Consider the following 14,085-nt stretch of genomic DNA (forward strand, 5'->3'; position numbering starts at 1 on the left):
TGGGCACAGAAGACCAGCTGAGAAGAGTCAGATTCCACTAGTATTTCAGAAAGAATGCATTGTAATTCGGCATCAGTAAGACTACATTAATTTCAAGATACTCTAGCAATAAATATTTTTGAAGGTGTCCATGTTAAATGTTAAAGGTGTCCAAATTTCTTAGCAGTAAAATAATTATAGAAATGTTATTAAAAGGGAATTGTAATAATGCCATATTTTAAAAAGCCTTCAGCAAAATGCAAGATGCTCATTACTAGAAATAAAAACAGCTAAGGAACTGATGAATTATATATTTTTTATACCAAGGATTATTTTTCTACTTACTTCTTTTTTTTTTCTTACTCATTTCTAATGTCCAGGGAATCAATGCATGGAATTTTTAAAAATTTGCTTTAATGTAAATTTTATTTTTAACTTTTAGAAAGAATTTTATTTTTGAAAATAATGTATGTTCCTGTTTTTAGTTTTTATTTTAACATAAACATTTACCCTTTGAGTTGTGTAACTACCACCAGAATCAAACGCAGAGGAGTTCCTGTACCCCCTAAGGCTCCCCTGTGCCCCGTGTACACCAGCCTTCATCCACCCCATGGGACCTGAATACTTTTTATATGTTTTATTATTTATTTTCTTCTGCTTACTTTTGGTTTAGTTTTCAGGTGTTTTGTTTTGTTTTGTTTTGTTTTCATTTCTTAAGGTGGAAGCTTAGGCAAGGAGTTTGAAACTTTCTATTCTACGGTAGGCATTTAAAGCTTTAAATTTTACCCTAAGCCCACCCTTAACTGCATCTCATACATTTGGATACATTGTATTGTTTTTATTTAGTCAAAAATGTTTTCTAATTTTCCTTTTAATTTCTTTTATTCCTGGGTTATTTAGAAGTGTGTTGTTTAATTTCCAAATATTGGCAATTTCCCAGACTCCTTCCTGCATACGTTGTATGATTTCAGTTCCTTTATGAGATGTGTTATTTGGTCTAGTGAATGGTCTGTACTGAGACTGTACCATGTACACCTGAAATGAATGTGTATTCTGCTGTAAATGTCCCATTAGGTCCATGTGGTTTCAGTCCTTTGCCTCCAGTCTTTTGCATCTGACCTGATGTTCTATGAGTTATTGGGAGTGATGTATTAGAATCACCATCCGTCATTGTTGAAATGTCTACTTCTCCTTTCTGTTCTGTCAGTTTTTGCTGTATGTACATTTTGGTTTTTAGAGTGCATATAGTTATAAATTGTTACATATTCCAGATTTATATATATTATATAATATATATTCCATATATGTATTCCATATATTATATATATTCCATATGTATTTCTCCCATCTTAATGTCTGACTTTTCTGATACAAAACTAGCTGGTCTGTCCCTCTTCCTGTTGTTTTTTATATGGTATAAATTCTTTCCATCCTTTTTACTTTCAGCCTGTTTGTACAATTACATCTAAAGTGTGCTTCTTAGAGAGAGCATATTGTTTTTTAGGCCATCTAACATTCTTGTTAGATTTGCATTGTTCTGTTTGCTGACATTTACTGTAATTGTTGGCATGGATATATTTACATCAGCCATTTTCCTGTTTGTATTCTACACAACTCATATCTTTTATGTTCCTCTGTATCTCCTTTATTGCCTTCTATTATGGTAATAAATATCTTTCATCTTTGTTTAACTGAGATATAATTGACATAAAACATTACGTTAGTTTCAAATGTATAACATAATTATTTTATATTTATATATATTACAAACTGTTCACCACAGTAAGTCTAGTTAACATCCATCACCATAGTTAGAAAATTTTTTTTTCTTGTGATGAGGACTTTTAAGCTTTACTGTCTACGAGCACCTGGCTTGCCCAGTCAGTGGAATGTGCAACTCTCGATCTTGAGGTTGTGAGATCTAGCTCTTTGCAAGGTATAGAGGTTATTTAAAAATAAAATCTTAAAAAAAAAAAAATTTACTCTTTGACAAAGTTTCAAATATACAATATAGTATTATTAACTATAGTTACCAGTGCTGTACATGAAATCCCTATGAATTATTTTATAACTGGAAATTCGGACCTTTAGACTCTCTTCTCCTATTTTGCCTACCCACCCCCCCGCAACCACTGTTCTGTTCTCTGTATCTTAAACGTTTTTTTAAAGATTCCACATGTAAGGGGGATCTTATGGTATTTTTCTTTCTCTGACTTACTTCACTTAGCATAATGCCCTCAAGGTCCATCCATGTTGTCACAAATGGCAAGATTTTATTCTTTTTTATGGCTGAATAATATTCCATTGCAGGGTTTTTTTTGTTTTTTTTTTAATGCATTCATCTATCCATGGATAGTTACATTGTTTCCACACCTTGGCTATTGTTGCAGTGAACATGGGGGTGCTTTTGAGTGTTTCTGTTTGCTTTGGATAAGTGTGCAGAAGTGGAATCTTTAGATCATATGGTAATTTTATTTTTATTTAATTTATTTTTTGAGGAACCTCCATACTGTTTTCCATAGTAGCGGCACCAATTTATATTCCCACCAAAAGTGCATGAGGATTCCCTTTTCTTTTCAACACTTGTTATTTCTTGTCTGTTGATAATAACCAATCTAATTGGTATCGGGTGTTTCAGCATTGTGATTTTAATTTGCATTTCCCTAATAATTAGTGAAGTTGAGAATCTTTATGTGTGTCCATTGTCTGTATGTCTTCTTTGGAAAAATGTTTATTCAGATCTGCCCATTTTAAAATCAGATTGTTTGTGATTTTTTGCTTTTGAGTTGTAGGAGTTATATTGTTATTATTGTTTTTGTGTATTTCCCCCTTACCGAATATATGACTTGCAAATATTTTTCCCACTCACACATAGCCTTTTTGACCTGTTGATGGTTTCCTTTGCTGTGCAGAAGTTTTTTAGTTTGATACAGTCCCACTTGTCTTTGCTTTTCGTGAAAGGTTCAAAAAATCACCAAGATCATTGTCAAGGAGCTTACTGCCTGTTTTCTTCTAGGAGTTTTATGGTTTCAGGTCTTACATTCAAGTCTTTAATCCATTTTGAGTTTACTTTTGTGTATGGTGTAAGATAGTGGCCAGTTTCATTCTTTTCAATGTGGCTGTCGAGTTTTCCTAACACCATTTACTGAAGAGACTATTCTTCCTTCATTGTGTATTCTTGGCTCCTTTGTTGTAAATTAATTGACCATCTATGCATGGGTTTATTTCTGGGCTCTCTTTTCTGTTCCATGGATTTATATGTCTGTTTTATGCCAATACCATGCTTTTTTATTACTATTGCTCTGTAATACAGCTTGAAACCAAGGGATATGATACCTCCAGCTTTGTTCTTATTCAAAATTGCTTTGGCTTTTTGGGTATTTTGTGTTTCCATACAGACTTCAGGATTTTATGTTCTATTTCTGTGAAAGATGGCCGTTGATGTTTTGATAAGGATTCCACTGAATCTGTAGATTGCTTTGGGTAGTATGGACATTTTAACAATATACTTTAAATTCATGAGCACAGTGTATCTTTCCATTTATTTGTATTTTCCTCAGTTTCTTTCATCAGTGTCTTACAGTTTTCAGTGCACAGGTCTTCGACCTCCTTGGTTTAATTTATTTTTAGGTTATTTTTCTTTTTGATGCAATTGGAAAGGAAATTGATTTTTTAAATTTTTTTATTATAATTTTTTTTATTTTTTATTGACATATAATGTATTATTAGCCCCAGGCATACAGGTCTGTGAATCTCCAGGTTTACACACTTCACACTTCACAGCACTCACCATAGCACATACCCTCCCCAATGTCCAAAACCCAACCACCCTCCCCCTACTCTCCTCCCCTGGCAATCCTCAGTTTGTTTTGTGAGATTAAAAGTCTCTTATGGTTTGTCTCCCTCCTAATTCCATCTTGTTTCATTTATTCCTTTTCTACCCCCAAACCCCCCACGTTGCCTCTCAACTTCCTCATATTAGGGAGATCATATGATAATTGTCTTTTCTCTGATTGACTTATTTCGCTGAGCATAATACCCTCTAGTTCCATCCACATCATCATAAATGGCAAGATTTCAGGAATTTTTTTTAATTTCTCTTTCTAATAGCTCATTATTAGTGTATTAAAATGAAACAGATTTTTATGGATTTTTTTATGCTGGAACTTTACTGAGTTTGTTTATTAGTTTAACAATATTTTAATGGAGTTATTAGAATTTTCTGTGTATGTTATCTGCACTTTTACTTTTTTCTTTCCAATGGGGATGCCTTTTATATTTTTTTCTTGCCTAATTGCTCTAACTAGGACTTCCAATAATATGTTTAATAAAAGTGATGAGGATAGGTATCCTTGTCTGTTCCTCATCTTAGAAGAAAAGCTTTTAGCTTCACTGTTGAGTATGATGTTAGCTGTGACTATCATATAAGGCCTTTAATGTGTTGAGGTAAATTTCCTTTGTACCCACTTTGTTGAAAATTTTTATTATAAAACAGTGTTTAATTTTGTCAAATGCTTTTTCTGCATCAATTGAGGTGATCATATGATTTTTATCCTTCATTTCGTTAATGTGGTGTTATTACATTGATTGATTTGAAGATGTTGAGTCATCATTGCATCCCCGGAGTTAGAATCCACTTCCTCATGGGACAGGATCCTTTTAATGTATCATTGAATTCAGTTTGCTAATATTTTGTTGACACTTTTTGTGTCTGTTCTTCAGGAATATTGGCCTGTAATTTTCTTTTCTTGGGGCTTCTCTCTCTGGTTTTGGTATCAAGGTAATGCTGGCTTCATGAAATGAGTTTGCAAGTTTTTTGCAAACTCTGTTTTTCTGGAACAGTTTGAGTAGGATTGGGATTATTTTTTCTTTGTATAGTCAGTAGAATTCACCAGAAAAGACATCTGGTCCTGGATTTTTGTTCATTGGGAGGTTTTTGATTATTGATCAGTCTCCTTACTAGTAAAGGGTGTGGTATATTCAGATCTTTTGTTTCTTCATGATTCATTCTTGGTAGGTAGATTATCCATTTCTTTTGGATTGTCATATTTGTTGTCATATTATTGTTCATAGTAGTCTCGTGTGATCCTTTATGTTTTTGTGATATCAGTTCTAAATCTCCTCTTTTATTTTATTTCTGATCTGATTGATTTGAGTCCTCCTACTTTTTTCTTGTGAGTCTAGCCAAAGGTTTATCAGTTATGTTTAGCTTTTCAAAGAACAAGCTCTTAGTTTCATTGATCTTTTCTATTTTTAATTTCTATATCATTTATTTGTGCTCTGATCTTTAGTATTTCCTTTTTTCTGTGAACTTTGGGCTTTGTTCTTCTTTTTCTAGTTCCTTAAGATACAAAAGTAAGTTTGTTTATTTGAGTTTTTTCTTGTTTCATGATGTAGGTGTTTTTTGCTGTGAACTTCCCTCTTAGAACTGCTTTTGCTATATACCTCATAAGTTTTGGTATGTTGTATTTCCGTTTTCATTTGTCTCAAGGCATTTTTTAAAAATTTCTCTTGATTTCTTCTTTGACTCACAATTGTTCAGTTACATGTTATTTAATTTCTACATATTTGTGAATTTTCTAGTTTTCTTCTTGAAATTGATTTTCACGGGTTTTTTGTTTTGTTTTGTTTTGTCACTATCATCATACTTTCCTTCTTTGAACTTGTTCTTTCTGTTTTTTAATAATAAATAAAATAACAAATATAAATAAATAACAAATAAATATAATAATAAATAAAAATAAAATAAAATATTTTATTTATTTACTTGACAGACAGAGAACACAAGTAGGCACAGTGGCAGACAGAGGGAGAGGGAGAAGCCGGCTCTCCGCTGAGAAGGGAGCCCAATCTGGTGCTCGATCCCAAGACCCTGGGGGTCATGACCAGAGCCCAAGGCAGCTGCTTAACCAACTGAGCCACCCAGGCACCTCGAACTTGTTCTTTTTAATTCGTTCATTCATTTATTTGTTCCTTCCTTCCCTCATTCCTTTCTCTCCTCCTTCCTTCCTTCCTTTTCTAGGCCCAGTGTGGGGCTTGAACTCATGATCCTGAGATCAAGAGTCACATGCTCTACCCGGCTGAGCCAGCCAAGCGCCACTTTTTTATTTCTTTCAGTGTATTTATTAGAGCTCGTTTGAAGTAATTGTTTGCTAAATTCAACATCTGGGTACACTTAGAATCATTTTCTATTTACTCATTTTTTTTCCTGAGTATGGGTTATACTTTCCTTTAATGCATGTTTTGTAATTTTTTAAAATAGACATTTTAAATAATATATTAGTAGGAATTCTGAATTCTGATTTTCCTCCCACCTGAGAATTATTGCTATTTCTATTTACTTATTTGATATTCATAGTAATTTGCCTTGACTAAAAATATGAAATCCATTTCCCCACAATTTGTGACCATTGATGTCTCTGTGGTGATGTCTCTATGTTCTTTTTTCCCTCCTTATTTTTGTTCTTATTTTTAAGCTTAGCTTATTAGGATTTGTGCCTGTTTCTGTGTATCTTGGCGGTTGAACATCTTGAGGTATGGCTTCTGTCCTCTTTCAATAGATCTGTGTGTGGGTTCAAAAGCCCATTTACATTTAGGCAGTAATAGAGTACAAGAGTACCCTATTATTTTCTGTTGGGCTGCTTCACTGTTAAATTTCTGGCCTACCTGCCCAATTTATTGCTTGCTTCAATCAAGAACATGCCTCAGCCTCTCATGTTCACTTGCAACCAAGATTGTTACTAATTATTAAGGACAGTACTAGGTGTGGGTTTTTCACCTTTTGTTCCAGATCACGTCAGCCCCCTCCAGCGGTGAAACTGCCGGTTGTTTGCCCCCTGCCCAGCTGTCTTAGGACTGTTGTACTAACCAGGCTGGGTGGAAGGATGGGAACCACCCCAAGTGAGCCTGTCACATACTTCTCTTCTTCTTATTGGAAGTGTCATAGTTTTTCATGAATATGTGCTTTTCCATTTGGTCAGTTTCCAGAGTACTGAAACGGTTGCTTTTGACAATTTCATGTAATTTTATAGTTACTTTCTGGGCAGAGGATTTGGCAGCCTCCTCACTCCATCTGCTGGAAGGTCCAGCTTTTCTTTTTGTTTCTTTTTTGGTTATGGTTTGCCTGGCATGTGTTTTTATCACTTTATATTTAATCTACCCATGTATTTATATTTTAAATGGATTCCTTTTATACTAGCATCTTGTATTTAATCCAGTAATCTCTTTTCATTGGTATGCTTGGGCTATTTGCTTTTTAATGTTATTATTGACCTTATTAGATTTAGGCTTACTGTTTTATTATTAGTTTTCTGTTTGTCACCTCTGATTTCGTCTTTTTATTCCTTCTTTACTGCCTTTCTTGTTATTACTCAAATGTATTTTAGTATTCTGTTTGAATTCATTTATTGGCTTTTGGGGCTTATCTTTTTATTCATTTTGTTGTTTTGAAGATTTTATTTATTTATTTATTTGAGAGAGAAAGAAAAAGAGAGTGCACACAGGTTGGGGGAAGAGCAGCGGTGAGCTGAGAGTGGAGCCTGACTTGGGGCCTGACCCCAAGATCATGACCTGAGCTGAAATCAAGAGTTGGATGCTTAACTGACTAAGCCATCCAGGTATCCCAGGCTTATCTCTTTTCTGCATTAGAACTTACAATATAGATATCTTTCAAAATCTACTTGGAAATTTCTTTTGCTTTCCTCCATCAACCTTTTATTGTTATACTTACCAGAAGTAGTACATCTGTATACACTGAAAATCATATCAGTGATGTTACGATTTTTGCCTTCAGCAGTCATGCACATCTCGAAACACTTAAAAGGAGAAAAATAAATAGTCTATTGTATTTACCCAGTTTCAGTAACTCTTACATTTGAAGACATAATGGCATAACAGAAAATTTGGTGAAAGACATACATTTATGGATTTAAAGAGCTCAGCTAAGGGACGCCTGGGTGGCACAGTGGGTTAAGCCACCGCCTTTGGCTCAGGTCATGATCTCAGCGTCCTGGGATCGAGCCCTGCTCAGCGGGGAGCCTGCTTCTCTCTCCGCCTCTGCCTGCCACTCTGCCTGCTTATGTGCCCTCTCTCTCTTTCTCTTTCTCTCTCTGACAAATAAATAAATAAATAAAAGCTTAAAAAAAAAAAAAAAAAAAACTCAGCTAAGAGGGCCTGACTGGCTCCATCAGTAGAGCATGTGATGCTTGATCTTGGGGTTGTGAGTTCAAGCCCCACGTTGGGTATAGAGTTTACTTTAAAAGCTCAGCTGACCCCAACTAAGATAAATTCAGAAAAGTCATTTATATATACATCATAATCAACCTGCTAACAACTAAAGTTAAAGAACAAATCTCGAAAGCACCTGAAGAAACCACGATTCAAATGACTGTAGGGTTTTCCTTGGACACCATGAAGGCTGGAAGACAATAGAACAGCATCTTTAAAGTACTGAGGGGAAAGAATGGTCACCCCAGAGTTCTGTATCTAATCAAAATAATCTTTAGGAATTACAGTGGTAGAAGGACACTCCCAGGTAAAGGAAAACTAAGAGAATTTGTTGTCAGCATACCTACTCTACAAGAGATGCTCCAAGTTTTTCAGTCTGACTGATGTGACAGAAGCAGGAATCTTGGATTTTCAGGAATGAAGGAAGAGTTACTTCATCCTGTTGCCCTGGCCTCGGTGTCATCTTCAGACTTGAGCACTTTTGCTAGATTTATGTTGGCTGAGTGTTTTCAAGTTTTTAACTGGAGCCCACACTTTGGATTCTGTTTCTTTATTTCTACCTGATATTTTGCTACACCAGGCTTATTTCGTATTTCTTGTATTTAAGTTAGAATCTTAGATAACTCTTGTTTGACCCAATCGCTTTCTAAACATGTACTCCCCTCCCCCACACCAACAAAAAGAAGGGAAGATAGGAAGGAAGAAAGAAAAAAGAGGGAAACAACCATTAAAGACTCTTAAAGAGGGGCGTCTGGGTGGCTCAGTGGGTTAAGCCTCTGCCTTTGGCTCAGGTCATGATCTCAGGGTCCTGTGATCCAGCCCCGCATCGGGCTCTCTGCTCAGCAGGGAGGCTGCTTCCTCCTCTCTCTCTGCCTGCCTCTCTGCCTACTTGTGATCTCTGTCAAATAAGTAAATAAAATCTTTAACTAAAAAGACTGTTAAAGGATAAACTGAGGGGGGGGGCGCCTGGGTGGCTCAGTGGGTTAAAGCCTCTACCTTCTGCTCAGGTCATGATCCCAGGGTCCTGGGATCAAGCCCCGCATCAGGCTCTCTCCTCAGCAGGGAGCCTGCTTCCTCCTCTCTCTCTGCCTGCCTCTCTGCCTACTTGTGATCTCTTCTGTCAAATAAATAAATAAAATCTTAAAAAAAAAAAAAAAAGAATAAACTGAGGGGGATGAAGGGGAGTGGGGGGTGGGCTAGATGGGGATGGGCGTAAAGGAGGCCAGTAGATGTCTTGAGCACGGAGTGTTGTATGTGGGTGATGAATCACTGAATTCTGCTCCTGAAGCCAACATTGCACTATATGGTATCTAACTAGAACTTGAATAAAATTTTGGCAAAAAAAATATACTTTGCATTGACTGAGCTTAAGCAAGTATATTTCTTAATCAATTGTTGAAGTTAGCATGCCATTTGTAGTCCTAGATTTGCGTCCTAGTATAAAATGGTCATAAAAATTATGCTCAATTGAGTCTATCTGAGAAGCTATTTAATTTTTATTTCTCTCTTTCCCACATACTTTCATGGTTTGACAAAATCATTAATTTCCTAATCACATTATAGACAGTATTCAACTCAGTACTTTAATGGGAATAATAGCTCAAGTTTTTTATAACACTTGAAAAGGCCAAAATATTGTAAGCTACTAAGAATAATGTCCTTTTGTTGTACTCATGCATTTAATATGTGCAGTCCTGCATGTTTCAGATTTAATAAAATGCTTTTATTCATCTCACATAGGAAGTAAGAAATGTCAACTTTTCATTCTCTTTCCCATCCCTCAGTACTTTGACCTTTGGTACTGACATTATGTGTGTTCCTTTTTTGGTCAAAAGTGTTATTAATTTTAATCTCTGAAATATATGTGCATGTCTGCCAAAGCAGAGTGTAAATATTGATCTGTTACCACTGTAAAAAGTAAATCATCACATTATGGAAAACTTAGAATCATAATCAAATATTATTTTCCCATCTCACAATACAGTAAGGCAATGCTGAATTGAAATGGTGGGCAGTTGGGGTGCCTGGGTGGCTCAGTTGGTTAAGCTCCCAACTCTAGGTTTCAGCACAGGTCATGATCTCAGGGTCTTGATATTGAGGCCTGTGTAGGGCTCCTGCTCAGTGCACAGTCTCCTTGTCCCTCTGACTCCCCGTCCCTCCCTTCCCCCACTCGTGTCTGCTCACATGCTCCCTTGTTCTTTCTTTTAAATAAATAAATAAGTCTTTATTGGAAGAATAAAATGGTGGGCAGTCGCAAGCTTTAGTAATTTTTGCGACCATATCCAAACACTTTTTTACACGTTTAGTTATTTTGTAACCAGTGATTAAAATAATTGATTTTGCTTGCTCCCATGGGATTTTTAAATACATTTTTTGAATTTCTTTCAATATGTGGTTTAATAGAGACTGCAATTCAGAAGTATTGATATAATTTTAACTTTTTCATTAAAAAATTTAGTTTTTAGGACTGGCATCACCATACTTAGAGTATAAGAATCTAGAAGCTTTAACATTATCTTTGACCATTTTTTTCTTCCACTGTTTTCTGTTTCTAATCAAGCGTACCTGATGCTTTTCTTAAAATACCTCTGGAATTCTTTACATTTGTCACACTGCTGGTGTTCTAGTCAAATGTCTACTTGCTTTCTCAGCCAAGAATCCCTTTCCATTCCACTGCTTTTTATATATCCATCATTCTGGTTTCTAATAAAGAGTGCTGTTATTCTGGAGGAATCTGTAGGACATGTCAGTTTCTCACTGCCGTGAGTCCACGCATCTCTCCCCAGTTTCACTGCCACTCGTGTCTGCATGAAGGCCTCACAAGGAACTCATTTCCTACTCTTCTCCCATGGGTGTCTTTGATGCTTGTTAGGCTCCGAACAGCCCCTGGGCCTGCTCCATTATTATTTCACTTCCGTTCCTTTCCTGGTCTCTCAGCCCCGCCCCCAAGCCCTGCTGGCAGCGCTGTGTCCATTTTCCTCTTCAGCTATTCAAGTACCTGGCTCCTCCAGTACATTTTGCAAAAGTTTCTTCCACCTCTCATCTACCTCTTCTTCCTCTGACCTCCAATCACACATCATCTCTCTCTCTCTCTCTTTCTTTTAAGGATTTTATTTATTTTAGAGAGAGAGAGCAAGAGAGCACATGTGAGTGGGAGGAGGGGCAGAGAGAGAGGAAGAAAATCTCAAGCAGACTCTGCCTTGAGCCCAGAGCCTAAGGTGGGCCTTGATCTCAGGACCCTGACATCATGATCTGAGCCACCCAGTTGCCCCAAACATTGTTGCTTATATGCCCAGGGATTCTCAATGGCAGATACCTTGTCGTATTCTCTCTGCACCTTGACCCCATGGTGTGTAGCTGATTGGTTGCACTTCTGTCCTGTTTCAGTCCTATAGTCACTTTACAAAGCAAGGTGAGGAAGGTTTCTAGTTGCTGCTTATCCAGTGCTAGGATGTGATGATTCCTCCCTCAACTCCCTCACCTTACACATCCCAAATTAGAAGCATTTTGTGTGTGTGTGAATTAGGTAGGTAGATTGGCAGGCATATCTAACTGAAATACTGTGCTAATGGAACCAAGAATGAAATTGACTCCCGTGTGCATCAGTTAGGTTCAAACAGAACAAAGCTCCAATTAAACACCATAGACAGTTCCCTGAATCCTCCCTGCCCATATTCAAATGCTTACATTGCTCAGCAGGAGGGAAATTGGACAATGAAGTATGAATATCCCAGCATAAATCCCTTGTAATGTTATAAAAATAACTAGAAATCAATACATTTTGTACTTGTATTACTTTTATTAAAAATAGTCACTAAAAATGCTCTGGGTAACTGTCTCTAACGAAGACTGACAAACTTCTTCTGCAAATGGCACGATAATAAATATTTTTAAGCTTTGCCGGCCACATATGGTCTCTGCTACATATTCTTTCTTGTTCCTGTTTTTGCTGGGTTTTTTTTCGCCATCTTTTAAAAATGTAAAAACTAGTTTGCAGACGGCATAGAGAGTTTGCCTGGGAGCCCGAGTTTGCCAGCTCCTGGTCTGTAGCAGTAAGAAAACGTAGTCTGTGTAACCGGGCATCCCATACGGGAGATTTTCTGTCCAGGAGAGAAGACATTGCTAATAGTAACCCAAGCCCTGAACAAACTGGGATGTGCCTAGGTGGGGGCAATAAAGTGGTGGGAACATGGGAAACCTTACCCTGAGGGGAATGGCTTATGGAACAGCCTCAGGATTAGAGAAAGCAGAGAGACACCCTCCGTGGACTTCAACTTGGAAGTTCCACAATGTGGAAGAGGTAGACTTGCCCTACACGACCCTTGCCGTGGAGCCTTGAGCGGATGAAACTCACAGAATAAAGGTCCATTCCCTAGAGACTGCTTAGCAGCGCTTTCTGTGCCCGGAGAGGCTTCATGGTGGTGATTTTTTCCTGAAAAGGATGAAGTACCTTGTAAAGAACTTCCTAACCTTCAGAACCAGGGATTTGCCATAATAAGGAACATAACTGTACTCACCATGGAACAGATTTCTAGAATCGGTGTCATTAACGAGGGAATATTCAAGTGAATGGAAAGACTTCATTTGGATGGAATGAAAGTAAATCTTCCTAGGATGTGTACACTTGGAGTGGGTTTTTAAAAAAGGAACCATGTGGCTGAACAGTGTCTAAAACTGTTGCCTACCAACAATTTCATCTCATTATATTCTTCGCCATTGTGAACATTTCCAAGAGGCATCTCAATTCTCAGGCCACATAGTTTTCTGTCTAGTTCACATAAACGAAGTGCACTTGCTGGGTTACTATAATTTGTTTCTAAGTCTTCTACTATGTACTTAGAAGGGAAAATCACAAGAGCAGCAAAGCCCAGGTACCTGGAAGTCACCGTAAGTGTTCTTTTCCTACACCAGCAACAACTTTTGATTCATCAAGAAGCAGAAACCATAGTAACAGACTTCTGGCTCATATTCGCTACTTTGTGTCTCTCCTTTTTCCAGGCCAGCATTCTTCTCCATTAAAACAAAACAAAAAAAGTTCTAGCAGGCTAATTTAAAGATACCTACCTCTGCCAGATTGTTTGCTTACCTTGGCATTCACGTCTATGAAATTGCCGCAGCGACTGATTTTATTTGTTTTGAACTGTTAACAGTATTGATTCATTTTATTTAATCTAATCAGGATGCGATTTATCTTAATTCTGATTTTGGTTGTAGAGGTTGGCGATTTGAAGGAGCTGCAGACACTAGACATTTCTACCAATCGTTTGCTAAATTTACCCGAGAGGCTTCACATGTGCCTTTCTCTGCAGTACCTCACCGCGGACCGCAATCGTCTATGGTGCGTGCCGCGTCATCTCTGCCAGCTGCCCAGCCTCAACGAGCTCTCCATGGCTGGAAACCGTCTCGCATTTTTGCCACTTGGTAAGTGATCGTGTTTGGCTGGCAAAGCCAAAAAAGCCAAAGACAGAGACAGAAAGCCTTTGTGTGCTTGACTAGGAAGGATAGGGTAGTTTCCTTCATTCTGCTTATCTTCAATTGCCTCTCTAATCCACTTTTGCCCTGAACAAAGCATCAATCCTGGTTAACAAAGTTGATTTCAGCCCAGGATTTCATATGATAAAACGGAAATCTGTACGTAAATGTGGCTTAGAGACAAAATACAGGTGATAGGAGATGATGTACTCGAATGAAAGCATGTATGTATGCATATATAAGACCACAAAATTGATGGGGGATATTGAGCAATATGAAAGGATAGCTACTGGTACAAAGCTATCTGTCTAGATGTTGAATTCTACAGAGAAAAATTTGTATTGGTTATCCTAATGATTAGTATTGTCGGATAACCAGACTACACAATTTTTAAAAACTTTACAATTG

At 37.1% G+C, this 14,085-nt stretch overlaps 1 protein-coding gene across 5 annotated transcripts in view; it reads left to right on the forward strand.

Annotated features, from left to right (window-relative positions):
- The window catches only part of LRRC28 (leucine rich repeat containing 28), a 157,181-nt gene that overhangs the window by 83,586 nt on the left and 59,510 nt on the right, over positions 1-14,085 (forward strand). For 4 of the 5 annotated variants that reach the window (XR_009355325.1, XM_059180130.1, XM_059180131.1 and 1 more), the window contains one exon: positions 13,420-13,626. The exons of the other annotated variant lie outside the window; for it this stretch is intronic. Coding sequence is in view for 3 of the 4 variants with exons in the window: in XM_059180130.1 (XP_059036113.1) it covers positions 13,420-13,626 (207 nt within the window). In the remaining variant the exon portion in view is untranslated. The remainder of the gene's footprint in view (positions 1-13,419; positions 13,627-14,085) is intronic. 5 annotated transcript variants of the gene reach the window in all.

Source organism: Mustela lutreola, chromosome 7, assembly GCF_030435805.1.
Source record: "Mustela lutreola isolate mMusLut2 chromosome 7, mMusLut2.pri, whole genome shotgun sequence".
NCBI classification, from domain to species: Eukaryota; Metazoa; Chordata; class Mammalia; order Carnivora; family Mustelidae; genus Mustela; species Mustela lutreola.